Source organism: Neoarius graeffei, chromosome 5, assembly GCF_027579695.1.
Source record: "Neoarius graeffei isolate fNeoGra1 chromosome 5, fNeoGra1.pri, whole genome shotgun sequence".
Taxonomy (NCBI): Eukaryota; Metazoa; Chordata; class Actinopteri; order Siluriformes; family Ariidae; genus Neoarius; species Neoarius graeffei.
This window is the reverse complement of record NC_083573.1, coordinates 55173792-55199968: the sequence shown is the minus strand read 5'-3', so window position 1 is coordinate 55199968 and position 26177 is coordinate 55173792. Positions and strand designations below refer to the sequence as shown.

The 26177-nt window shown below is 40.0% G+C and overlaps 2 protein-coding genes across 3 annotated transcripts in view; one reads left to right on the top strand and one right to left on the bottom strand.

The window, feature by feature from the left end:
• Positions 1 to 5178, top strand: part of LOC132886886 (carboxypeptidase Q-like) — a 35986-nt gene extending 30808 nt beyond the window's left edge. For both annotated transcript variants that reach the window (XM_060922084.1, XM_060922083.1), the window contains exon 8: positions 3462 to 5178. In XM_060922084.1, coding sequence (XP_060778067.1) covers positions 3462 to 3622 — 161 coding nt within the window. In that variant the 3' untranslated portion in view covers positions 3623 to 5178. The remainder of the gene's footprint in view (positions 1 to 3461) is intronic.
• Positions 5179 to 17134: 11956 nt separating this feature from the next.
• On the bottom strand, positions 17135 to 25587 carry cmtm8b (CKLF-like MARVEL transmembrane domain containing 8b). Its single transcript, XM_060922085.1, has 4 exons — positions 25435 to 25587; positions 23777 to 23950; positions 23492 to 23611; positions 17135 to 17342 (listed from the first exon to the last, which is right to left on the bottom strand). Exons 1-4 carry the CDS (start codon positions 25585 to 25587, stop codon positions 17256 to 17258), a joined length of 534 nt encoding a protein of 177 aa, XP_060778068.1. The 3' UTR covers positions 17135 to 17255.
• Between the last annotated feature and the right edge of the window lie 590 nt (positions 25588 to 26177).

The window sequence follows — 26177 nt, the reverse complement described above, 5'->3', positions numbered from 1 at the left end:
GTGGAGTGACAGAGTTGAGATGGATTTTTGCTCATTCTTTGTGTGAATATACTTTGCAATATTTCAGGCATACTCTAGAGTGTTTTTCCTGCAATGGGCAAGAGCATTTCTTTGCTGTAGTGAATAGGGAATGTGGTATGTGGTGTTTTTTTTTCCCTCCTTCCCCTCACTCCTTATAGCATGCTAAGGTAGTTTGGAATTTATTCAGTGCCTGATGAAGTCACCCTTGTTCTACAAACACCCTGAGCATTATGACAAGTCCTTAATCTCCCTTCCTAATGAGCACAAACATTTTATTCCACCGTTGTACTATTTAGAGATTGTGTTCAGTGGTATGATTCCCCCCCCCCTCCACTGTACAGAATACAGCTAAAATCAGTGGCAAAACATCCTATTCTAAGTGGTGTTTGTGAAGCTTATGACTGTTTGCTGCATTTCGTCAAGAATAGCTGAGGGTTCTGGATGAAGAGATTCCCATCTGGAAATGGTACAGAAACTGGAGAACTCTTTAACTACAAACACATGTGCATTTGATGGCAGTTCTTCCATTTTCCCATCCATTCTTGCAATGGAAACAACTGAGTGAAGATTGGAAAACGTTCCTCAAACTCTGTGTGTGTGTGAGAGATAGAGAGAGAGATTGAGTTATGTTTAAGGTCTGATTCAAAAATGAGCTTTACAATGTAAAAGGATACATAGTGAATATGACTAAGGCAGCACATATCGGAAACCTTTTGATGGTTGTTGACCTTTCAGTCATCAAATCCTTTAAGTGAGAACTTCAGGCACATGACATGCAGCTCAGTGACTCAGGCAGTTCTAAGTAAGAACAATGAAACCAGCAGATACCGTCTCCTCTGATGGTACTAGAACAGCAAGGCCATTTCTATTATTTTTTATATACACTCAAGACATTTGGGTTTGAGATCAAAAGATGAATGGGACAATAGATTAGAATTTCAGAATTCATTTTCTGATATTTACATCTACAGCTGCAGTCAGAAGTTTGCATACAGGGACATTAATATCATCATGGATATGAACGGCATGGCAACGTTGGCCTTTCAGTGATTTCTTCGAACTGTTACTTTTCTGTTGCAGAATGATTGTACAACATACATCCTTAATTAAAAAAAAAAGAATTTGGTGCACAAGTTTTAATTTATTTTGGGTTTTCAGAAATCAACACAGGGTCAATATTATACATACAGGGTGAAAAATATACACACACCCACTTAGATTATTACTTCAGTGGTTCTGAAGGTTCCAAAGTGTCTTTTGACTTGCCAAGGCCTCATAACTTCCTGTTAGTGATCATGATTTACTACAGCTGGTAGCTTCTCTGTGGCAACATAAAAAAACCATTTGTTTATCAGCTGGTAGTTTCTCTGTGCCAACATAAGCATTTGTTTGACAGCATTGGATTGACCAACAGACAATATAATGGGAAAGTCCAAGGAGCTCAGTGCAGATCCGAGAAAGAGGATCATAGATTTACAACTCAGGAATGTCTCTTGGAGCCATTTCTAAACAACTGCAGATTCCAAGATTATCAGTTCAAACAATTGTGTGCAAGTACAAGTTATTGGGAGGTGTGGCCACTTTGCTGGAAGAAGACCCAAACTGTCACCCTCAGCTGAAAGGAAATGGTTCAGATGGTCAGGAACCACCAAGATGCAAGCCTGCCATGGATTGAGAGGCTGCCATCCAAAAAAAAGAAGCCCCTATTCCAAAATTGACACCTTCAAACTCAACTAAAGTTTGTAGCTGACCACATGGACAAAGAAAAATCCTTCTGGAGGAAAGGTTTATGGTTTGATGAGACAAAGGTTGAGTTGTTTGGCCTCAATGACCAGAGATGCAAAGGAACACACTACCAACTGTTAAGCATGGTGGTGGTAGCATCATGCTTTGGGGCTATTTTGCTTCCAGTGGAACTGATGCATTGCACAAAGTGGATGGAATAATAGAGGAGGAGTGCATCAGAATTCTTCAGGATGACCTCAAACCATCAGAAACTTGGACGCAATTGGGTGTTCCAACAAGACCGTGACCTCAAATACATATCAAAGCTGGTTGTGGAATGGATAAAACAGGCTAACATTTTAAGCTTTTGGAATGGCCTTATCAAAGTCCTGACCACAACCCTGACCTTGCCAGGAAACAAATTTAATTGAACTCGACCAATCCTGCCAAGAAGAGTAGTCAAATGTCCCAACAGAATTCTCCCAAATTGGTCAGCACATAGCCAATACAGCAATTTGGAGAAATGTCTTGACAAAGAAAGAAACCACTGGTATACTAAGAACCAGACAGGTCAGCCAAGGAAAACAGCAACTAATGACAAACATTGTGAGAGCTGTGAAGAAAACCACAAGCAAGTGACCTCACAGGCAACCTTCACAGGGCAAATGTTGAAGGTATCAAAATCCATTGTTTGAAGAAGACTTCTAGAGTAGAAATATAGAGGCCATACTACAAGATTCAGCCCACTCCTTAGCAGTAAAAATCAGAAGGCCAGATTGGAATTTGTGAAGAAATGCAGAGATGAGGCACAAAAGTTTGGAACCAAGATTAACCTCTACCAAAGTTATGGAAAGGCCAAAGTGTGGAACAAGAAAGGATCTGCTCATCATCCAAAAATTATGAGCTAATTGGTCAGGCACTGTGTAGTAGTGTCATGGCTTGGACTTGCATGGCTGCTCCTGGAACAGACTCACTAACTTTTGATTTATGTAACTCATGATGGTAGCAGCAGAATGAATTCAGAAGACTTCAGAAACATTGTCTGCCAATTTACAGAGAAATGCATCCAGTCCAATTGGGAACCTCATCATGCACCAAGACAATGACCCACAACACACTGCCAACACAACAAAGCAACAAGGGGGGTGGAAGGCTTTAGATATGCCAAGGCAATCACCAGACCTTAACCCAATTGAGCATGCATTTCACCTCTTGAAGATGAGACTGAAGTGAGAAACCACCAAAGAAAACAACTGACAAGCTTCTGGAAAAGTCTGTATGCAAGGTATATGCATCCAAATATTAAGGGTTATTGACTAAGACTATATTTCATATATAGTTCTAATACTTTTGCTCACGAAAAAATTGGGTCATCTGGCACCGGAGGTGCCATGTCAAAGTTGTTTAACACATCTAGATATAGATCAGGAAATTAAAGCTGAAATTTTGATCTATTGCCTGATATTCATCTTTTGATCTTAAACCCAGATGTCTTCACTGTATAGCAAAAACGAAAGAATTGACTGATCCAATACTTTCAGATGGGATTATATGTTCAGTGGTACTGAAAGGCAAAAAAGTGATACAAGCACCTAAATTGTTTTATGTGCTTTTTGCTACTGATATGATCTTAAATAATTTAGTTCACTTTCAGCACTACAACTTGAAAATTGATTATTTTCATTCAATTTTTGGGCCATGTTTCTCTTGTCTAGGTGCCAGCCTGCATACAGCAGACAGCAAGTACTTCTGGTTCCACCACACTGAGGCTGACACAATGACCGTGCAGAACCCAGCTGAGATGAATCTGTGTTCAGCTGTGTGGGCTGTGGTGTCGTATGTTGTGGCAGACCTTGATGAAATGCTTCCCAGATAACAGTTCTTAAATTTATCATTGGGCATTTCCTCTTGCCCACCATAACAGACGGGAATACCTGACCAAAAGGAATTATTTTATTTAGGCTTTTGGAATTTGCATTTAATTTTTATGGCACAGATTTTACAACCCCAGTTCCAAAAAAGTTGGGTCACTGTGTAAAACAGAATATGAAGATTTGCAAATCATGGAAACCCTATATTTCATTGAAAATAATGCAAAGACAACATATCAAATGTTGAAACTGAGAAATTTTGGTTTTTGAAAAATATATGCTCATTTTTACGCGTGTGTGTGTGTGTGTGTGTGTGTGTGTGTGTGTGTGTGTGTGTGTGTGTGTGTGTGTGTGTAGAATTTGGTTAGCTGACCACAGGAGTAGACTAATTCTGTGAACTGTGCTTTAGTTTTCTCCTGGAAAAAATGACAATCTTACAATACACAATTCCATATTTAGGCATATAATTATGTTGGTTGTCATCAGGGCTGGTTTACATTGAAATATGTGATGTCTTGGATTACGTGACTGCTGCTGTTCCTTATTAGGGTTGGTTACAGGAAACCACCTTTCAAAACAAGTAAAGCTAATTGGAAAGAGATCGAACTGCCATAACTCTTGTGTTTATACAGTACTGTGCATAAGTCTTAATCACCTTTTTTTTTTTAGTACAAACGTTTATAGATTTTTATTTTATGACGTCTACGTTGAATCAGTACACCATTTTTAGATTCCCAAATATTAGTTTTCCAGCAAAAAAAAAAGTTACAAATGTTACAGAAAAATATTTGTATGTCTATAAAGCAGCATATTACATGAGACCACTTTTCAGACAAAAAACAAACAAACAAACAAAAAAACATATAATGAAGTCTTCTGGGTTTTGCTGAAAAAAATAAGAAGCAAGTGTGACAGTCAAAGCCTCCAGCAGAACTTTGGCTTGTTCTGCAAGATGCTAAGTAAAACATGTTCGCTAATTTCTTTATAAAACTAAACAACTTGTACCTGAGACTAATATTTTCTTTCTTTTTTTTAGAGCAAATATTGACTTTATTTCATTGATTGCTGTTTACTGCTCTTTATAGTTTCTTAAATGTAGAAGCATTGAATCTCATTATTTTTAAATATTTTTATTTCTCATTATTATTTTTATTTTATTTACAGTATTTCTTTGCATGTGACAGAGTCTTTAAGATGTAACCTAATTTCATAGCAAGTTTATTGTCCCCCAATGAATTCAGTAGGTGTGGGGTGTTGTGTGGGGTTTTTGTTGTTGTTGTTTTTTGCATTTCACTCATTGACATTCAGTAACCACTTTACCCTGATCAGGGTTGTGGTGGGTCCACAGCGTATCTTGATCATATTGAATGTAAGGTGAGAGAATTCACCCCAATGGTAAGCTGGTCCATCGTACACCACCATTTACACATTCTTTCACACCTAGGGCTGTTTACCTTGGCTCAGGATTGAACACTGGAGCTGTGATACGGTAATTCTTTTTACTCTGCCACCATGCTGACCACATTCTATTTTGCTTGGGTTTAATAAAATATTTATCAAATCTTTTTTCCTGGTTTCTCCTGGCCCATAGCACAAGGTGTCAGTTTCATGATGTTGTGTTATGCTTGTTAGTTGCAGGCATTCTGCATGTGGCATGGCTTGTTTTCACAGTTGTTCACTGTTAATTACTCTGCTTGTTTGTGTTTGCTATATAAAATACCATTTCTAGTAATAGTTAATTGCACTGAAACTGTTACTCCACTTACTTCAGGCTGTCAGTCTGTGTTGGCATGACATGTATGAAGTCTGTGGCTCCTTTGGGAACTATTTTTGTTGACAGAAAAAAATGAACAAAATATTTGGCCATATTGTGTCTGAAATGTCAGTTATGCAATATTTATTTCATGCTGATAGAACTGTTGTATAATTGCAATATCACACTTGCAGTTGTTGTTGTTTTTTAACTCTAAAAAAGAAACTTGCTCTTGACCACTATAGGAAAGAGAAGTAGCATCAGCTCATTTTAACACTGAGCCAACTGTTTATGGCATTGTTTTCAGTTTAAATTAGAAACAGTGATAACCCACTTGGTGAAAACAATGTATGCTTGAGCCCACATCTTGGTGAAAATTTCACTATTGTTTCTCCTCCTAATAAGAGTTCTGACTCTTTAGTTGCAATGCTGACTGGTTGATGGATGGACCTGGTATCAAACTGCAAATAGAGCAGCCTGTCTGGTGAAACTGAGGGAAAGATGGATAAAGGCTTTGAACTTCTGTTTTTTATGTGAAAAATACAAGTCCAGGATTTCTAAGGATACTAGAGAGGGTGACCTGTGGAAACAAGCCAGATGTTTGAATTTCTGTTTGAGCCTCCAGTTTGCCTGGATTAATTATTAATTTGCCTGGATTAATTTTACTGATCCATTGCCCATGTGGACGCGATATTTTTTTTAATAACATCTCGTTGTCGTGTGGATGTACAAAATTACATTATAATGACCAAATACAATGAAAAGTATTTTTCCAGTCTCACCTGTGAAAGGTAATCCCATGTGATCTCGTTTGGACGGTAAACCTGTTGGTACAGTTAAATGCAGCACATGAATGAGGCATCTTTATTCTCCGCTTTGACCCATCCAATATGGTGGCGAGGATGACGTATGATTCTACGCGGAAGGCGGCGTCTTTAATGGTCCGGAATAAATTGAATGCTACACGTTGATGGATTAATTTGTTCTTCTACGCCCTTTTTGAGGAATGTATTGTAGGACTTAAACCAGCATCTGAAGAGGTGAGATCGCTCCTTTTTTTTACCTATTTTTGCTGGCGGGATTGACTCTGCCCTAAGGGCTATTATCTCTCTCTCTCTCACTTTGCACCATTACACAATAAATATTCACAGTGAAAATATTTTGTAAGCGCGTTTCATGAACCAAGTTATAGGATTTGTTGACAACTCGCATTGAGTTCGTTACACTTCTACCCGGCGTGAAGCACATGTGGTTGTGACATCATCGTAAACAAATCCGTTCTATTCATCCAGACGACTTCGCAACGGCGCCGTTGCCAGATCTTTCCACTCTGGAACCCGTTCTCAAAAGATTTCGTTTTGGGGCACCCAAAACTCCGGTGCCGTGTGGACGCCAGGCCGAAACGATAAACAATTTTATCGGATTCACCTGAATCCGTTGCCGTGTGGACAGGGCCTAAGGTGGGGTTTACATTAGACCGTATCAGCGGATCATCAGATTAACGTTTTTAAAACGATTAGTGTGCACACAGCAACACCAATACACGATTCGCGTGCACACAGCAACACCAATACACGGATACGCTCGGCTCCGCAGGCATCCTGCGCTCCAAATCACTCCGCCCTGAACAGCGAGTGCCCTCTGGAGGATGCGCACTCCGGCCCTGCACAGCTCACAGAGCGCGCGAGTGAAGTGCACGAGCCACGATTCGGGACTGAGCCGCTGTGTGAGAGATCCCAGTGCATATCACTTACTACTTGCAAGTGGAAGGATGGCAAGCCTAAAGACAATCATAACTACACAATGGGTAGTATTTGCATCAGTATTTGCAGTATTTTCATACTTTTATACTCTTTAATGAAAGGTGATACAAGGCAGAAGTCCGCGCCGTTTTTCAGCAGTCGCGTCACATGACCAGCGCCAGCGAATCAGGAAGGTGGATGTCACAGTGACGTTGTCCAATGACGACGCCAGCTAGAGCTCAGCACAGTGTATCTGCGTATTCTCAATGTTTCCACAGCACCGGACCAGACACGATCTAGATTGAATATGTGGACCCTGGCGGATTCCCGTTTCCCGGCGTTTCCAGGCAGTTTAATGTAAACGGACAGTGCATCTGCGAAGAAAACGAGACAGATACGGTCTAATGTAAACTTGGCCTAAGCCCATGTTTACATTAGACCGTATCAGCGGATCATCAGATTAACGTTTTTAAAACGATTAGTGTGCACACAGCAACACTAATACACGATTTGCGTGCACACAGCAATACCAATACACGGATACGCTCGGCTCCGCAGGCATCCTGCGCTCCAAATCACTCCGCCCTGAACAGCGAGTGCCCTCTGGAGGGTGCGCACTCCGGCCTTGCGCAGCTCACAGAGCACGCAAGTGAAGTGAACAAGCAGTGATTCGGGACTGAGCCGCTGTGTGTGTGATCCCAGCGCATATCACTTACTACTTGCAAGTGGAAGGATGGCAAGCCTAAAGACAATCATAACTACACAATGGGCAGTATTTGCATCAGTATTTGCAGTATTTTCATACTTTTATACTCTTTAATGAAAGGTGATACAAGGCGGAAGTCCGCGCCGTTTTTCAGCAGTCGCGTCACATGACCAACGCCAGCGAATCAGGAAGGTGGATGTCACAGTGACGTTGTCCAATGAGACGCCAGCTAGAGCTCAGCACAGCGTATCCGCCTATTCTGAATGTTTACACAGCACCGGATCAGACACGATCTGGATTGAATACGTGGACGCTGGCGGATTCCCGTTTCCAGGCAGTTTAATGTAAATGGACAGTGCATCCGCGAAGAAAACGAGACAGATACGGTCTAATGTAAACGTAGCCTAAGTCTACTGGATCTTACTTGTTCCTAACAGAGCTATGTTCTGTTGACGTTCCTGGCCAATCCAAGTGATGACCTGAAAGTGCTTTCAATTTCTGAGCTTGAAAGCATGTGATGTTTTGTTTTGAAATCCAGCAGTAACACTAATTATGATGAGACTGTTCACAAAGAACAAGGAATGATTCATTGGGTTTGAAGAGTACTGATCATACAGACCTGTTAAGTGGTGCTTGGGAAATAGTGCAGTGGGAGTGAAGGTAAAACTGCAAGATCTTGTATATTTTAGATCATTTGCATCTAAAGGTCAGTTAAACTTTGCATTGCATAAAAGCCTCTGAATCTCATTAAATCTTTACTTGTATCTTTAATTTATAGTCTCATCCAACATATGTGGTGAGTCAGAGTTGTTGTTTTTTTTTAAATCAGTCTTCTATGGAGTACATCGAGTCATTGTTATTCATGTAATGGATGGCAGTGTGCCAGAGAAGCTGCAGAACAAAGCTAACTGTAGCTGGCAAAAATACTTTCAGCCTTTTAAATAACTGCCTTGAAGTTATACATTTACTTTAACGTGCCCCTGGTGTTGGAATGTGAAAAGAATTACATCTTCTGGTGAATCGTACACTGACTTTATTAACATTTTAAAGTATGAAAGTTTTATTTCCATCAAACTGTACACTTCTTTTTGAGACAGTGAAAGTAGTTAAAATGTCTCTGAGAAGACAGCTGTCTTTAGGCCAAATAATGCAGCAAAATGGTCTCTGATCAAAAGTCATTTGTGTTGCTTCATAGTTGGTGTGTGTGTGTGTTTCTCCATCATCGCGCTGGACAACAATGAGAAGCATATATTGCATAAATAGTATGTTATCTATCGCATTGTGGCTTCACATGGTGTCTTTATCGTTGACATTCTGTAAAACACACATTTTTAATATGGTTTTTGGAAAATGAACCCCATAAGGCTCAGATTTAAACTTGTCTTAAGATCCAGACAATTTTATTATCTCTTGCATCAACTAAACCAGAAGTGTTTGAGGGCACAAACAGGAATTGAACCATTCAGAACGCCTATTAAAGAGCGCATCGATTGGATTAGGTTTCTACTCTGCGTGCTGCGAATGTGCCACTCACTATGTGGGTTCTGGCCCTCAGGTAAAATATCTCAGCTTCACTGTTTTGATATGGTGTGGAGAGAAGAAACACCATTGTACACTGCAATTTGGCTGCCTTCCTAAAATGTTTTAATGCTGTAGATCAAAAGCACCATCTTATACTAATAAGTTTAAATAGTGGATGTGGAGTCGTTTCAGAGCAAATGAACATGAAGGAGGCTTTCAAGGCTGAAAAAGCAGAATGAATAGAGATCAAATCCCCTGTTTCAACTTCAATAGAGTCAAGAATCAGTTGGCACCAGCAGTTAAGACTCCGTGAAAATCCAGATTATCTGACACCAATACTATTGTCAGACTTGCACAACAGAAAATAATTAAAAAGCTTTTATTATAGCTGACCGTACGTATCCTAAACATTGTATATTTATACTCTTTTAAACAAGCTGATTTTGTGTAATAATTTCCATTCATAAACATTTCCCTGTATCTAACACTGACCTTGAAAGATTGCATGCAAGAATAGTGTAGTATTGACTTTTGAGGTACAACCCCAATCCCAAAAGAGTTGGAACATTTAAAACAAATAAAAACAGCAATGATTTGCAAATCCTTTTCAACCTATATTCAATACAAAGACAAGATATTTAATGTTCAAACTGATCAAATTTGTTTTTTGTAAATATACACTCGTTCTGAATTTGAAGCTTACAACATGTTCCAAAAAAGTTGGGACAGGGACAACAACAGACCGGGAAAGTTGTGGAATGCTCAAAAAAACCCACCTTGTTTGGAACATTCTACAGGTAAACAAGTTAATTGGAAAGGCTCAGTTGTTCACAAGCAAGGATGGACCACTTTGTGAAAAACTGCATGGGCAAATAGTCCAACAGTTTAAGAACAAAGTTTCTCAAAATACAGTTGCAAGGATTTCACCATTGGCAATCCATGACATCAAAAGTTTCAGAGAATCCAGAAAAAGCTCTGCATGTAAGAGGCAAGGCCTAAAACCAACATTGAATGCCTATGACCTTTGACTCCTATAGGCGGCACTACATTAAAAACCAACATGGTTGTGAAAAGGATCTTACTACGTGGGCTCAAGAACACTTGGGAAAACCGTTGTCTATAAACACAGTTCATCGCTACCATGTAAAGTGAAAGCTAAATATCAACAACATCCAGAAACATTGCTGAATTCTCTGGGCCTGTGCTTGTCTGAGATGAACTGGCACAAAGTGGAAAAGTGTGCTGTGATCTGAGGCACCCACATTTTGAATTGTTTTTGGAACTCATGGATGTTGTGTCCTTGGGGCTAAAGAGGAAAAGGACCATCCAGATTGTTCCCAGTACAAAGTTCAAAAGCCAGTATCTGTGATATTGGGGTGTGTTAGTGCCCATGGCCTGGGTAACTTGTGCATCTGTGAAGGCACCATTAATGCTGAAAGGTACATGCAGGTTTTGGAGCAACATATGCTGCCATCAAGACAAAGTCTTTCAGGGACGTCCCTGCTTATTCCAGCAAGACAATGCCAAGCCACATTCTGCATGCATTACAACATCATGGCAGAGTAGTAAAAGAGTGCCTGCCTGCCTGCCACTGAAAATGTGTGGTGAATTATGAAGCACACAATATGACAACGGAGACCCTGGACAGTTGAGCAACTGAAGTCATATATCAAGCAAGAATGGGAAAGAATTTCATGTTCAAAACTTCAACAATTAATGTCCTCAGTTCCCAAATGCTTACTGAGTGTTAAAAGAAAAGGTGATGCAACACAGTAGTAAACATGTCTCTGTTCCAACAAACATGTTCTAACATGTTTCTGGCATTAAATTCAGAGTGGGTATATATTTACCAAAAAATAATGCTCATCAGTTTGAATATTAAATATCTTGTCTTTGTATTGTATTTAATTGAACATAGGTTGAAAAGGTTTTGCAAATAATTGTATTTTTTTGTTTGTTTCTATTTACATAGCGTTCCAACTTTTTTGGAATTGTTGTTTGTAAAATTAGTAAAGTGTAGAATGGGGGGATCTCCTGTGCTCAATACTTACCCAGTATACCATTCCTTTTTCCATAGGCTCAGTGTTTCCTGATGAAACATTGCCCACACCACTTTTTTTTTTTAATTTATATAAAACATAAATATTACTGTTAAACACAAGCAGTCTTTGTTCATGTACACCAGAGGCTTAGCTGTTATTTCACCACTTTATTATATACCCATTATATCCAAATAATACAGTGGGTATTTAATTTCAACTGAAAATGCCTCCATCAAGCCAAGGTTATTTTCGAAGGTATTGCCATCATGTGTGGTCACATAATTGATTATAATAATGGCATGTAAATTATTTTTGTGTTGTAACAGATCCAGGAAAGGAGGTTGGTGGTGTAACTGGAACGTTCACAATGGAGATTACATTTATTTACTCGGCAGGATCCCAGTTCGCAGACCACAAGTAGCCTGACAGTCCACACTACTCAGTAGATATGCTCAGCTTTATTATAAACAGAGCTTTAGCACAAAGTCAGTGCCAAAGCGAACCGTAATCTTATAGCTGCCTTTGGTTCCAGTTAAAACTAGGACAGCCCGAGTGAATCTGTATTCAATTGGTTTCATCTTGTTCTTACTTTAAAGTCTATTTTTCTGCCTGAAGCTGCCTAGCTGCACCAAAACCTGCAAACTTTTATGAACTACAAACTAGAGAGGAAAAAGTATGTCTTACACACACACACACACACACACTTTTACAATACTACCTGTATTGACAGGATTATTTATGTAGCCTAAGGATAAAACGTACTCAGTAGCATGTTGTTACAGGAAAATAAACAAAGATGGGGTGGTTTGATACAACAGTTGTTTTATTCATCTGATACCACAGCAACAACCATTTTGTCAACAAGAACAAATTTAAATTTATTAATGAATGGCATGTTGTTCATTTTAACTGTTTCTAGTTATAGTGAAGGTTTTTGAGCATCCACAAGATGAAGTTATTCCTTTTTAACACATTCTGACCAGTCAGATTCACAAATTCAACACAAGGGCAATGGGAGCTCAGTGGTTAAGATGTTGGACTGCTGATTGGACGGCTGCAAGTCCAAATCCTGTCACTGCCAAACTGCTATTGCTGGGCCCTTGTGCAAGGCCCCCAAATAACCCCCAAATGCTCAGTTGTATAAATGAGATAAATGTAAGTTGCACTGGATAAGAGCATCTGCCAAATGCTATAAATGCAACCCCAAGGTATAATACAAATAATAATAACCACTTCAAAGGTAGTTACACTTAGAACATCACAAACGCCCTATTTTGAGCTCTTAATCATGGACACAGAGAATTTTTCCTTTATTTCCTCACTGTCGACTGAAATGGCTGAATGTGCATTTCTGTATACAACAGCACCACCTGGCGGAAGGATTTTAGCCAGGCTAATTCAAGTGCTATTTTCTATATTTCTACGTCTTGAAAGAGAAGGCCATTTGCTATGATTGGGAATATGTTGCATTGTTGAGTCACAGTCTTACCTTTCACTCAGCCAGGCCACAAGTAGGATGTGCTGACAGGAACATCAAGAATGTTTCTGATGATGGCTTAATTATTAGATGATCCTGCCAGCACAGTTGACACTGGCTAAGACACAAGCTCTGCTCTTCATCAACATGTAGCTACACCTTTACTGATGAGGTTCAGAAAGAAGGCTGCTGAAATGAAACCTATAAGAAAACACTGCATTTTGGGTGGCAAAGGACAGTTACATCCAGTGGCTGAAGTAGGTACAAAAATGTGAGAGTATGTACCAGAATTGATATGAATTGCAAAATACAGAAGAAATTCAAGGCAAATTTACAGTTTTCCATTGCATGACCATTACTTCATGACTGTTATACATCTCTCAATTTATGGCCTATAATTTAAAGAAACTGCTGTTTACACTTTGCCCACATTAGTTGTAATGTGAGGTCAGTAAGAGAAGGATATTCTTCCTCCCCAAACAGCGATCACAGTCACACACTAACATCATCAGTCAGTATGCTTTCCAGACTGATAGTGATTTATTTTATTCCCTGTGTGTACAGCATCCTAGCCCATTGGAAGGATGCTGTACTTGGACAAACACATGGTGTCATTGTTCTTAGACTTGGCTAATAGTTTTACATGCTGGAATTCATTTGCTATTATCAAACCTGAGCCTGAGGCTGTGCAAAGCTATTCCATAGTCCTGCAGTAAATGAAGTATATCATGTAGTACATACAGTATCTGGGCAGCATGGTGGTGTAGCAGTTAGTACTGTTGCCTCACAGCAAGAAGGTTTTGGGTTCAATCCCAGTGGCCAGCAGGGGCCTTTCTGTGTGGAGTTTGCATGTTCTTCCCGTGTCTGCATGGGTTTCCTCCGAGTGTCAGTTTCCCCCACAGTTCAAAGACATGCAGTTAGGCTAACTGGCTACTCTAAATTGCCCATTGATCAAGCTTGGAGAGGGATGGGCTCTGCCAAGTTTAAATGCCCTAGACACCAATAATGGACTGTTCAAATGTCACCAGTGGTGCCCCTACAGCCCTTGCTGGCTATGGGATGAAAAAGAAGACGACATACAGTATCTATTTTAAACCATAAACATTTCATTTGTATGATTTATTACAGTAATGCACCTATAGCAAAACTCAGGACAGAGGGTTTGGTATTATCTAGTTTAAGAAGCGGCAACACAACTGGAAATACTCCTGGCTGAACTCAACAGCACTCCACCACACTCTCACAGGTTAAAGTCGTAGATCTTCAGACATAAGCTGAAATAATAATAATAATAATAATAAAATTATTATTAGGGTGGCACGGTGGTGTAGTGGTTAGCGCTGTCGCCTCACAGCAAGAAGGTCCGGGTTCGAGCCCCGGGGCCGGCGAGGGCCTTTCTGTGTGGAGTTTGCATGTTCTCCCCGTGTCCGCGTGGGTTTCCTCCGGGTGCTCCGGTTTCCCCCACAGTCCAAAGACATGCAGGTTAGGTTAACTGGTGACTCTAAATTGAGCGTAGGTGTGAATGTGAGTGTGAATGGTTGTCTGTGTCTATGTGTCAGCCCTGTGATGACCTGGTGACTTGTCCAGGGTGTACCCCGCCTTTCACCCGTAGTCAGCTGGGATAGGCTCCAGCTTGCCTGCGACCCTGTAGAACAGGATAAAGCGGCTAGAGATAATGAGATGAGAATTAAATTATTATTATTAGTAGTAGTAGTAAAAAGAAAACTAATAAAATGTTATCTGCAGCAGTGTAGGCTGCATTCTAAGTCACCACATCTTTCATTACTTTACTTTATTAGTGTCTCTGTTCAGTTCATTTTTATTGAGTAGATGTGTGTCATCTAAAATAGACTCTAAAAGTGCTTTTGGAGTTTTACTACTGTGATCCAGTGTAGGATTTCTGGTGCCCTTTTTAATTCTTTCAGCTCTACGTCAGCCTGTTTTTATATTTTTGTTTATCTGATGAAATGTACCACAGTGTGTTTATTTCTTTCCCCATTTGACCAAATCCCGTAGTTTTTATATTTCTGATGTTGATGTTTGTGGTCCGTTGAAACTTAGTGATGATTATTACTTCTGCCCATTCTATGACTATTTCAAAGCATATAGCTACTCTGTTCATATCACAATCATGATTAGCCTACCCATAACCTGCTGGGAGACAGTGTAGCCATAGATCAACCAGTGGATGTTCATACATTTACATTACTTCCCAAGGAACTCATGGTTATGGTACTGGTGTTCATAACTGTTTTTGCAGAAATACATTGTGGAACGAGGATGGCTGATACCAGTGATTGCTGACTTATAGTTTCAAAGAACCTGCTTGAAAGTGTGCTACATGATAAAATTGTAATAATTAATTCTATTTTGCTGACTGCTGAAAAGGAACAACCTTTTTTACATAGATGTTGTAATGTAGACACTGAAGTAGAACAGTTTAACATTTAAATGTGTTTCCTCCAATTTTCCAGATGCAAATTAAGTTGCTTCCCTGATGTATTGTAGTCCTACTACTACAGAACTAAAGACCTTTATCAGCTGGACAGGCACATTGTTCACACTGATGGATCATGTTTTTATTCCTCCTCAGTCTTATGGGTTAGATGGATTCTTGATGTATAAAAAGAGCAGAACTATAATTCTCGGTCAGTTGTGGCTTGACAGTGTTGAGTTTAAATCCCAGGTCCTTTGCTCCTCAGCTCCATTCCTGAATTGTACACAGCCTTACATGTAATTAGTTTCAGATAAAGACATCTGTCAGATGAATACATTTAGTGTCAAGCCACCACTGACTGATATTCCTCCATAAATGTTTTTTGCTGAGAACTACTGCTGCTGCTGCTGCTGCTGTTGTTGTCATTATTATTATTATTATTATTATTATTCATGGACGGCACGGTGGTGTAGTGGTTAGCGCTGTCGCCTCACAGCAAGAAGGTCCGGGTTCGAGCCCCGTGGCCAGCGAGGGCCTTTCTGTGTGGAGTTTGCATGTTCTCCCCATGTCCGCGTGGGTTTCCTCCGGGTGCTCCGGTTTCCCCCACAGTCCAAAGACATGCAGGTTAGGTTAACTGGCGACTCTAAATTGACCGTAGGTGTGAATGTGAGTGTGAATGGTTGTCTGTGTCTACTGTATGTGTCAGCCCTGTGATGACCTGGCGACTTGTCCAGGGTGTACCCCGCCTTTCACCCGTAGTCAGCTGGGATAGGCTCCAGCTTGCCTGCAACCCTGTAGAACAGGATAAAGCGGCTAGAGATAATGAGATGAATGAGATTATTATTCATACTACCTGTTGTGATCCTACAACCATTCATATTGGAAAATGCTTTATTTTTAGACGGCACACTGTGACTACTTGATTGACTCATCAAGAAGAAATAAGGGCTTGTGCAAATGATTAGGAAAAAGGTTAACATAACTGTTTAAATATATCTTTTAGCAAAGCTGAAATCAGCAGATCAGAATCCTCAGACTTTGCATTAAATGTCTTGATTATGGAGCATTACATGTGCAGTATTATTCGAAACTGTTTTTACTGTCTTATGGTAAACGTTACAGAAATAAACAGTACCTATTCTACAAATATACATGAAATACATTTTTATTGAGGAATTTGGATTTTTCATATACACTCACCGGCCACTTTAATAGGAACTTGTTCTTGATTCTGAGACTCCTGTTCTTGGCTGGCAGGAGTGGAACCCAATGTGCTCTTCTGCTGCAGCTTGAACCAATCTAGTCATTTTCCTCCGACCTCTCTTATCAACAAGTTGTTTCCATTCACAGACAGAACTGTCGCTCAATTTTTTAAAAAAATTTTTATTTTATTTTTGTTTGTTTGTGTTTCACACCATTCTGTGTAAACTCGAGACTGTTGTGTGAGAACCCCAGGAGATCAGCAGTTTCTGAAATACTCAAACCAGTCCATCTGGCACCAACACCCATGCCACAGTGAAAGTCACAGAGATCACAATTTTCCCCATTCTGATGTTTGAGGTGAACATTAACTGAAGCTCTTGATTTGTATCTGTATGATTTTATACATTGTGCTGCTGTCAAGGGATTGGCTGATTAGATAACTACATAAAACAGCAGGTGGATGGGTGTACATTCTAATTTAAATATAAGCAAATATGGCTAAATTAGTACACAAATAGTGCACTATTAAAATAAGAATATATACAAAGTGCAGAACAATTCAAATGGATATGACATAGAAGCATCTTGTTTCAAAGACAATACAGATCAGGGTAAAGGGAAAAAAAACACTGACATTTTTCATGTCAAACAAACCATTTAACATTGATGCGCAAGTACATGAGAATATAAAAAGCCCTTAGCAAGTCATCAGGTTAAAGATAATTTTGTAAATCGTATGTAATTCCAGTCATTTTGTTTAGGAATCATCACTTTTTGACCTCCAGGATTTGTAGCTCACATATGAATTTGCTGCATAACAAAGCACGACTAAGAAGGCAAATACCTGAAAAGAGGAGAAGGTTATTTTGAAATCAGTATGGGTCATATTTATTTGAAGGATGTTTTTAAGCCCCTATTATCTTCCAAGTTACAATACAGTATTTGTGGGACCAGGCAAATTGTCCCCAGGAGATCAATGTTCTCATGTTTTACTATCAGTGTCGGGACACTGAGTCCTTGTCTCTTATATGTTTATTTCTTGTGTCTATAAAATACAACCCCATTTCCAGAAAAGTTGGGATATTTTTTCCAAAATGCAATAACAAAAATGTGATTTGTTAATTCGTATGAACCTTTATTTAACTGACAAAAGTACAAAGAAAAGATTTTCAGTAGTTTTACTGACCAACTTTAATTGTATTTTGTAAATATAAACAATGTTAGAATTTGATGCTTGCAACATACTCAAAAAAATTGGGATAGAGGCCTTATTACAATTGTAAACATCACCTTTCCTTTAATAACACTTTTTAATTGTATGGGAACTGAGGATACTAATTGTTGCAGTTTTGCAACTGGAATTTTTGTCCATTTTTGCTCGATACAAGACTTTAGCTGCTCAACAGTCCGTGGTCACCATTGTCTGATTCTCATCTTCATGATGTGCCATACATTCTCAATAGGAGACAGATCTGGACTGGCAGCAGGCCAGTCAAGCACATGCACTCTGTGTCTACAAAATCATGCTGTTGTAGTCCATGCAGAATGAGGCCTGGCATTGCCTCAAATAAGCATGGACTTCCTGGGAAGATACAGTGCAATGCAATAATGAGACACCCCCCCTGAAAAACGACATTTTTCACAGTATTAAAATGAACACAAACAATATGTCCCAAACAGTTCCTTGATGATGTTTATTGCACTATGTTCTTACATTATAACTCAAGCAGAAAGGTGAAAAGATGCCTTAAATTACATATTTTTCTGTTTCCGTGAAAGTGGGGTGGAGCAAAAGTGAGTACACCCCACAACAAACTCAATTACATCCAGTACATTTAGTACTTTGTATGGCCTCCATTATTTGCAATGACAGCCCCAAGTCTCCTTGGCATGGAGTGCACAAGTTGACAACATTTGGCTACATCAATCTTTTTCCATTCTTCAAGGATGACATCTTTCAGAGCCTGGATGTTGGATGGAGAGTGATGCTCAACCTGCCTCTTCAGTATTCCCCAAAGATGCTCTATAGGGTTCAGATCAGGTGACATACTTGGCCATGGAATCACTCTCACCCTGTTCCTCTTCAGAAAGTCAGCAGTGGCCTTAGATGTGTGTTTTGGGTCATTGTCATGTTGAAAAATGGCACGACGACCAACGGCCCGAAGTGATGGAAGCATCTTAGCTTTCAGTATAGAGCAGTACATTTGAGAATTCATGATGCCATCAATGAAATGCAGTTCTCCAACACCCGCAGCACTCATGCAACCCCACATAAGCACACTACCCCCTCCATGTTTCACTGTGGGCACCATGCATTTTTCCTTGTACTCCTCACCCTTGCGACGCCAGACTGTTTTGAAGCCATCAGTTCCAAAAAGATTGATTTTGGTCTCATCACTCCAGAGTATAGAGTCCCAGTAGCCTTCATCCTTTTCAGCATGTGCCCTGGCGAACTCTAGACAGGCTTTTTTGTGACTGGGCTTTAGGAGAGGCTTCCTTCGGGGACGACACCCATGCATGCCATTCCGCTGCACTGTACGGCATATTGTGTCACGTGACACATTCACTCCAATTTCAGTCTCTACTTCCTTAGATACCTGTTGTGCACTTGCATGCCGATTTTCCTCAACTTTTCTCATTACAAGCCGCTCCTGCCTGGGTGTTAATTTTCTTGGCCGGCCTGTACGTCTCTGTACTTTGGCTGCAGTTCCATCTGTCTTGAATTTTTGGATCACTTTTGCAACCGTGTTCTTACTGATAAGTAAGGCTTTACTGATCTTCTTGTAGCCCTCACCTCTCTTGTGTAAAGCAATAATCCGCTTTCTCAGATCCAGAGACATTTCCTGGCCATGAGGTGCCATTGCTGACAGCAGGAAATGGGAAAGGGTGGTTTGCTTTAGGTAACAGCCTTTTGTAGCCAACTGCCTAATTAACACCTGTGTAATGACTAATTAGACTCACCTGTGGTTAATTGTTTGTTCAGGTCCACATTGGTAGCCTAAAAAGTTGCTTTACTCAGAGCCCTTCAGTGGGGTGTACTCATTTCTGCACCACACAAATTTCACTAAAACTGAAATAAAAATCATTTAAGTTATATTATTAGCCTTTGTTTTGAGTTCAAAAGCTCAACAGAACCTGTGTTTAACTTAGTCTGGGAACATTTTGGAAATATATCTTTGTGTTCCTTGTCATATTGTGTGAAATGTTACTTTTCAAAGAGGGTGTACTCATTATTGCATTGCACTGTATGTTGCCTTTATGAATATATCTCGCTAAAATCCCAATATATGCCCCAAGAGATCATTGGTACCTTCACATACATACAACTCACCCATGTCATGGGCACTGATGCCCCCATACTATCAGAGTTGCTGGCTTTTGCACCTTCCTCTGATAACAAACTGGATGGTCATGTTCACCTTTGGCACAGCGAACTCCTACATCCGGTTTTCCTGAAAACAAGCTGAAATGTGGACTCATCTGACCACTGCACACATTTCCTCTGTCTTTCTGTCCATCTGAGATGAGTTCGGGCCCAGAGAAATCAACATTGTTTCTGCATAGAATTGATGAATGGCTTCCTCCTTGCGTAATACAGTTTCAAGTTGCATTTCTGGATGCAGCGGTGGACTGTGTTAAGTGACAACAGTTTTCTGAAGTACTCCTGAACCAGTGGCGGCTAGTAGTCTTTCAAACAGGGGAGGCTGGTCAGTTACGATATTTCCAGATTTTAAAAGAAAAAACATCAATTTTGCCCATACTCTTGCCTCTGATCTGGCTGATTGTTGGCAGTGTCACAAACTGTGAAATAACAGGTTCTTTTGGCCCATTAGCCTACTGTCCAATATACATGATGGTGTGTGTGTGTGGGGGGGGTATATTTTAACATTTTATATTTTAAAATTGTGGCATGTTGTTTAAAAATTGATCATTACTGAAAGCAGCTCTTTGTCAGGAACCTCAGCAGTAACAGCAGAGTGTTCTGGAATAGGCACAAGCACTGACCTTGGGGAGCCAAACATAGAGCTGGGTGGCACACATTTCATTCAATGACACTTTCCCTATATTTTACTTATTTTGACTGAGAAATGTTTTATTGACAATTTTGATAACCCTTCACTTTTAATCCAGGTCTGTAGTGTGAAATGTTCTCGGCTGTGTTTTTGTTTAAAAATGTTTTCCAAATTGTAGCTGTGTTTAATTCATATCCAGAAAAATATATATTCCAATATAATATACTCAGCATAAACATTTTAAATAGATTCTATATTTTTGGTCCATCCATGACATATTACTAAAGTAGCCTATTTACTGTTGTTGATGTGGGTCACTTACTGTTAGCCAATTCACTTTTTTGTACCAGGAGAGCTGAAAGGAACGAGTATTATTCCCTACCTTTTTCACCAAGTCAATTTGAGGCATTGGTCTCTTTAATTTTAATTTTTTCCTCGAAAGGAAGACTGGCAAATGGCTTCGCCAAAATTAAATCAGCAATGCTTGGCATCCGTGCGCAGCTTTCTTGCTAGCTGACTAGCCCCCTCAAGTTCAGTCACTCAAATAAACGAAATTTCTGGAACTAAGATAGCAAACTTGACAACACTATATTTACACTTTATTTACAATGAAAATATATACAAACTAAAAAAGCTGGTAGAAACCGTATGTAATGAATGAAACCGAAATGTAAGCTGATCTCTTACAATACACCACAGCACTTGCGAATCCGCATGGGACTGAACTGAAATTCACCGCTGCCTGTCTATTGAGGTATTTCACCTGACGTCACAGGGTCACGTGACGCCCCGGTGTCCACCATTTTGGACGGCAAGCTAGCTAATGTCAACAACAGTAGCTGGTATGTTACTGTAGCAATATTTACGTTCAGTCATTTGGATGACTGTTAAAACCTTTCAGTCTCAAGTTTTTCCTTTACTGGATTTACTAGTTTACTGAGCTAGCGCACGCTGGCTCCCGGCTTGGCCGGCGAGCGCGCGCTGGCTCCCGGCTTGGCCGGCGAGCGCGCGCTGGCTCCCGGCTTGGCCGGCGAGCGCGCGATGGCTCCCGGCTTGGCCGGCGAGCGCGCGATGGCTCAGTAAACTAGTAAATCCAGTAAAGGAAAAACTTGAGACTAAAAGGTTTTAACAGTCATCCAAATGACTGAACGTAAATATTGCTACAGTAACATACTAGCTACGATGTTGTTGACATTAGCTAGTGCTAACAGCTAGTTGCTAATACACTGCTACAACACAGACACCGACCCTAATAATACAGTTCTTGGTCATTGCCTGGTAACAGCAAATTTATAACGGGCCATGTCTCAACAGACTAAGAAGTTATTTCAATGACCATTTAATAACATTTTGTTTATCCTGAGGACCGAAAGTAAATGAAAATGTGAACAAACCTTAGCTGTAATCAGATGGCGACCACCGGCTCCAGGGACGACCCACTGATGTAGGCATGTTACCCAGCCTGACACAAAATATTTGCAGGCATCCAAACTCTTATACGCTTTCAGATCAATACCTGTGTATGGCGATGGGTTTTTAACGACATAGGTATACAGATCATGTGGGCCGAAGTCAGGTAAAGACGAGGGCTTCGTGTACTTCCGTACGTCAGTGAACAATCCTGGTGGAAGCAGGTAAACGTCGTTCTCTAAGCCTGCTAACCTCAATTTTTGCAAATACCTCTCCCTCTGCTCGCCCTGTAAATGCCCTACGGCGCTGGATAGTGAAGGTGTTTTCTGCATCTCGCTCCTTTTTCTTTTATGTTTTTCGTTTGTCGCCTTCCTCGCATTCAAACTGATTCGAGCCGTGCCGTCCAAAATGGCAGCATCACATGACTTGGTCACGTGAGTGAAATACCTCAATAGTTGAAACGAGCTGTCAATCAAAGAAAATATCCGGCCGCTTTCACCAATCAGCAGTCTCCTTGCGGAAACTGCTATGTCCCTCCCATGTGAGGCTCGGAGTCCGTAGGCAGGCGTTTTCGCAGTATTTGTCCAATAATCGTCTTGCATTTTGAGATTGAAAAGCGCAGAGCTCCCAAATGCCATTGAAGTCCACTGAGGCTGGGAGTCCGTGGGAGTCCATAGGCGGGCGTTTTCGCAGTATTTGTCCAATAATCATCTTGCATTTTGAGATTGAAAAGCGCAGAGCTCCCAAATGCCATTGAAGTCCACTGAGGCTGCGCTGCATCGCGCTGTCATGAGGGGGAGAAACTCACGCACACATTAAAGTTATAAGGGCATTTTTAGAGGAGGCTGAGCCTCCCTCGTTGTCTTAGAGCAATCGCCCGTGTCCTGGACCCATGTGGCTATGTTTGTCACATTAGCATGACGATTTCTCAGGCAGTGCCACCTGAGGACTCAAAGGTCACATACATTCAACAGTGGTTTCTGACCTTGCCCTTTATGCACTGAGATGTCTCTGAATTGCCTGAATCTTTTCACATTATGTACTGTAGATTTTGAAAGAGCTAAAATCTTGTGTTGAGAAATATTCTTTTAGAATTGAATAACAATTATCTCATGAATTTTGGCACAAAAGGCTGAGCCTTTGGTGCATGCTCATGATACCCTCACCTGTTACCAATTAACCTGCTTATTGTGGAATCTTACAAAATGGTGTTACTTGAATATCCTAGAAGCTTTTCAGTCGTATTTATTGTCCCAACTTTTTTTTGTGTTTTGCAGGCATAAAATTCTAACTTTGTTTATATTTACAAAATACAATTAAGTTGGTCAGTAAAACTATTGAATATCTTTTCTTTGTATTTTTGTCAGTTAAATAAAGGTTCACATAAATTAACAAATCACATATTTTTGTTTATATTGCATTTTGGAAAATATCCCAACTTTTCTGGAAATGGGGTTGTAATTGAAACAAGAAGTGTTTACAGTACATGTAGCATTTTGTTGAAGTGTGGTAATGGAACTCATTCCAGACTAATTAAGCTCTCAAGAGGAAATGATACTTTTCTTCTTACCGTGGAAGCAATCCAGCTGATGTAGTAATAGCGCCCCCTAATGGCTTGTGGTACAGATGTAGAATTAATCACTGCAGCTGTCATGTACAGAATAGTGGCACTGCTATTGAAGCACAGTCCCTGTGAAACACAGTGGGATTTAAAACTTAATTTCATATTCTATAGGATATGCTACATATTATCCTGGGCTGATACAATCACTGGACACCGCTGAAAGATAGTACGAGATCTTTTTGCTGGCCTATAATAGCACGCGGCTTTGTTATTTGAGTTTACTCCACTCACCAGAGTTGACCATGGGACTTGCGGGATCTTTGTGTGAGCAGTGGTCAGGTGCAGTAGAAGAAGGCAGACAGTCAGCACCCAGCAAACCACTGACACAAACATCACCCAGCCCAGTGCTGGCACCTGCAAATAATCAGTCCCGCCTAGAAGAGTCCACACAAGCAGTCCACAAACCTGAAAACAAATTTTTGAGGCTATAAATATGAGAAGACCTTAGCTGCATGACATAAGGCTGGTTGTGATATGAAAAGCACATCATATGATTTATGAAATTTTCAACCTTCAAATGTGCCACTTGATCAAATGCAGACATGCACCAAATATGAGGGCAGTGGTGGCTCAATGCTTAAGGTTCTAGGTTACTGATCAGAAGGTGGAGGGTTAAAGCCCCAGCACTGCCAAGATGCCACTGCTGGACCCTTAAGTCAGGCCCTTATCCCTACATTCTCAGCAAATAAAGTACATTATTGTACAGTACCTTTTGGCAGTATTTGTGGCCCTTATATACTGCTTGGGAAAATATATGTACCTTTTTGGCCCTAAAAAGGTACACATAGTTACCTTGAGGTCCAATAACAAGCCCTAGGGATTACATTATTGTAGACTGTACCTTGGGGGACAGAAACGGACTCCTACTGTACCCCTATTTCTGATAGTGTATCTACTTCAGGGGCACCATATCATGGCTAAGCCTGTGCTTTGACCTAACAAGCTGAGATATGTGGAAAAAAGATTTTCACTGTGATGTGTGTGTGATATATATATATATGACAAATAAAGCCGCCTTGTTGTTGTTGTTCTTCTAATACGAGACTAATTCTCAGAGCAATCAACTGCATGAAGAAAAGTGCCACCAAATGAAATAACATGAGTAGTGCATGTACAGATGTAGTTTTTATTGCTGTAAGCCGTAAGGGACACAGTCTCTGTATTTCCCTGTGCACTCCCAGCAACCCTTCCTGTTAGAATGAACAAATAATTTTTCACTGAAGGCTTGGTGTCAGAGGAAAAGTGGTTTTGCACTCAGCAGATAGGCCTAACTGAAGATTAAACGTTGCCTGAATGCTTGGATGCAATTCAGGATGGATTGTGGAAGGAAAACGAACAATAAGGGCGAGAGGAAGAGTCGGTTGACTAAACTGTTTTGGTTCGTCCACTTCCTCTCCTCTGTGGAATTTGTGTGTTGTGGCTCATTTTTTGTGTTGAAATTCTTCAGGCACAGGCTGAACAGAGTTAGTTTCATTATAAAGTCTTTATTTATATTACGAAGGTATAGACTTAACATTTCACTACAGTGTGTAAGCTGAAAATAGCCTACAAAACGACTAATGTAGGATTTCAGTCAGTTTCATTTTCCAGATGAAAACAAGGTCATACAGGAAAACTGTTCAAATGATCCTTGGATTTCAGCTATGCATTATCAGTTATCTAATAATTGATTTATTTATTACATTTGATGTGTATTTTGACTGTACTAATTATCGCACATCATTATAAAGATGTGAAGAAGTAAATTGTGCATCATGTAACAGGTACAGTAGCCACACATGCCATCTTCATACTTACACACTACCTGAATTTATTTACATGTTTGTTGTGTAAACTTTTTTTTTTTAATTCTAACTATAATGCAGAATAATGTCATAAAATCTACTTACTATTTCTCCCAACATAAGCATTCCTGGAGGAGAGCACACAAACTTGTTGTCATAAGCCAGAGCAGAGTGTGAGAGGCCCAAATCCTCCAGTGTGGGACTTTTACTGCTCCTGTTCACTGTAGTCACTGCTCTGGACTCCGGGTCTTCTTCCATCCTAACAGAGTGACACTGACCGACCAAGGCCTGATATTAAACTAGCCATGTCAGTAAGGTACAGAAACAGCGCCCCCTGTCGCAAACCTAATGGTAATGAAGGAAACGCCGGTTTCACCGAGACGAGTTTCCTCTTTATTACACACTAGGAGCTGTTAGAAACAAAACAAACACATGTTAATAGAGATTAATATAAAGACAACATTGTATGTATATGGAAATTATGAAGTATCCTACAATCTTTTTAAAGTAAACAACGCTGTTCTGTTTGTCAGGTTCAGGGATCAGATTTACTCCACCCATTCACATTTTAAAACTTGTAATAAACTATATTCACCGCAAGGGGGCAGCAAAGCCACACAACAGAGCTCCATATACTCGAAAGAACTGGAGCGGATTAGACATGAGACAAACAGCACATACAATCATCTGAAGGGTCTGTTTTATTGTGTATCCATCTGTCAGAATTTCATCGCAGAGTAAAAATTACATACTTGAATTTAATAATATGTATATTTAACAAATAACAATCTAAATATAAACATCATTGGATATGTGAATTCTATAGTCTGTTTTTTCATAATATAGCA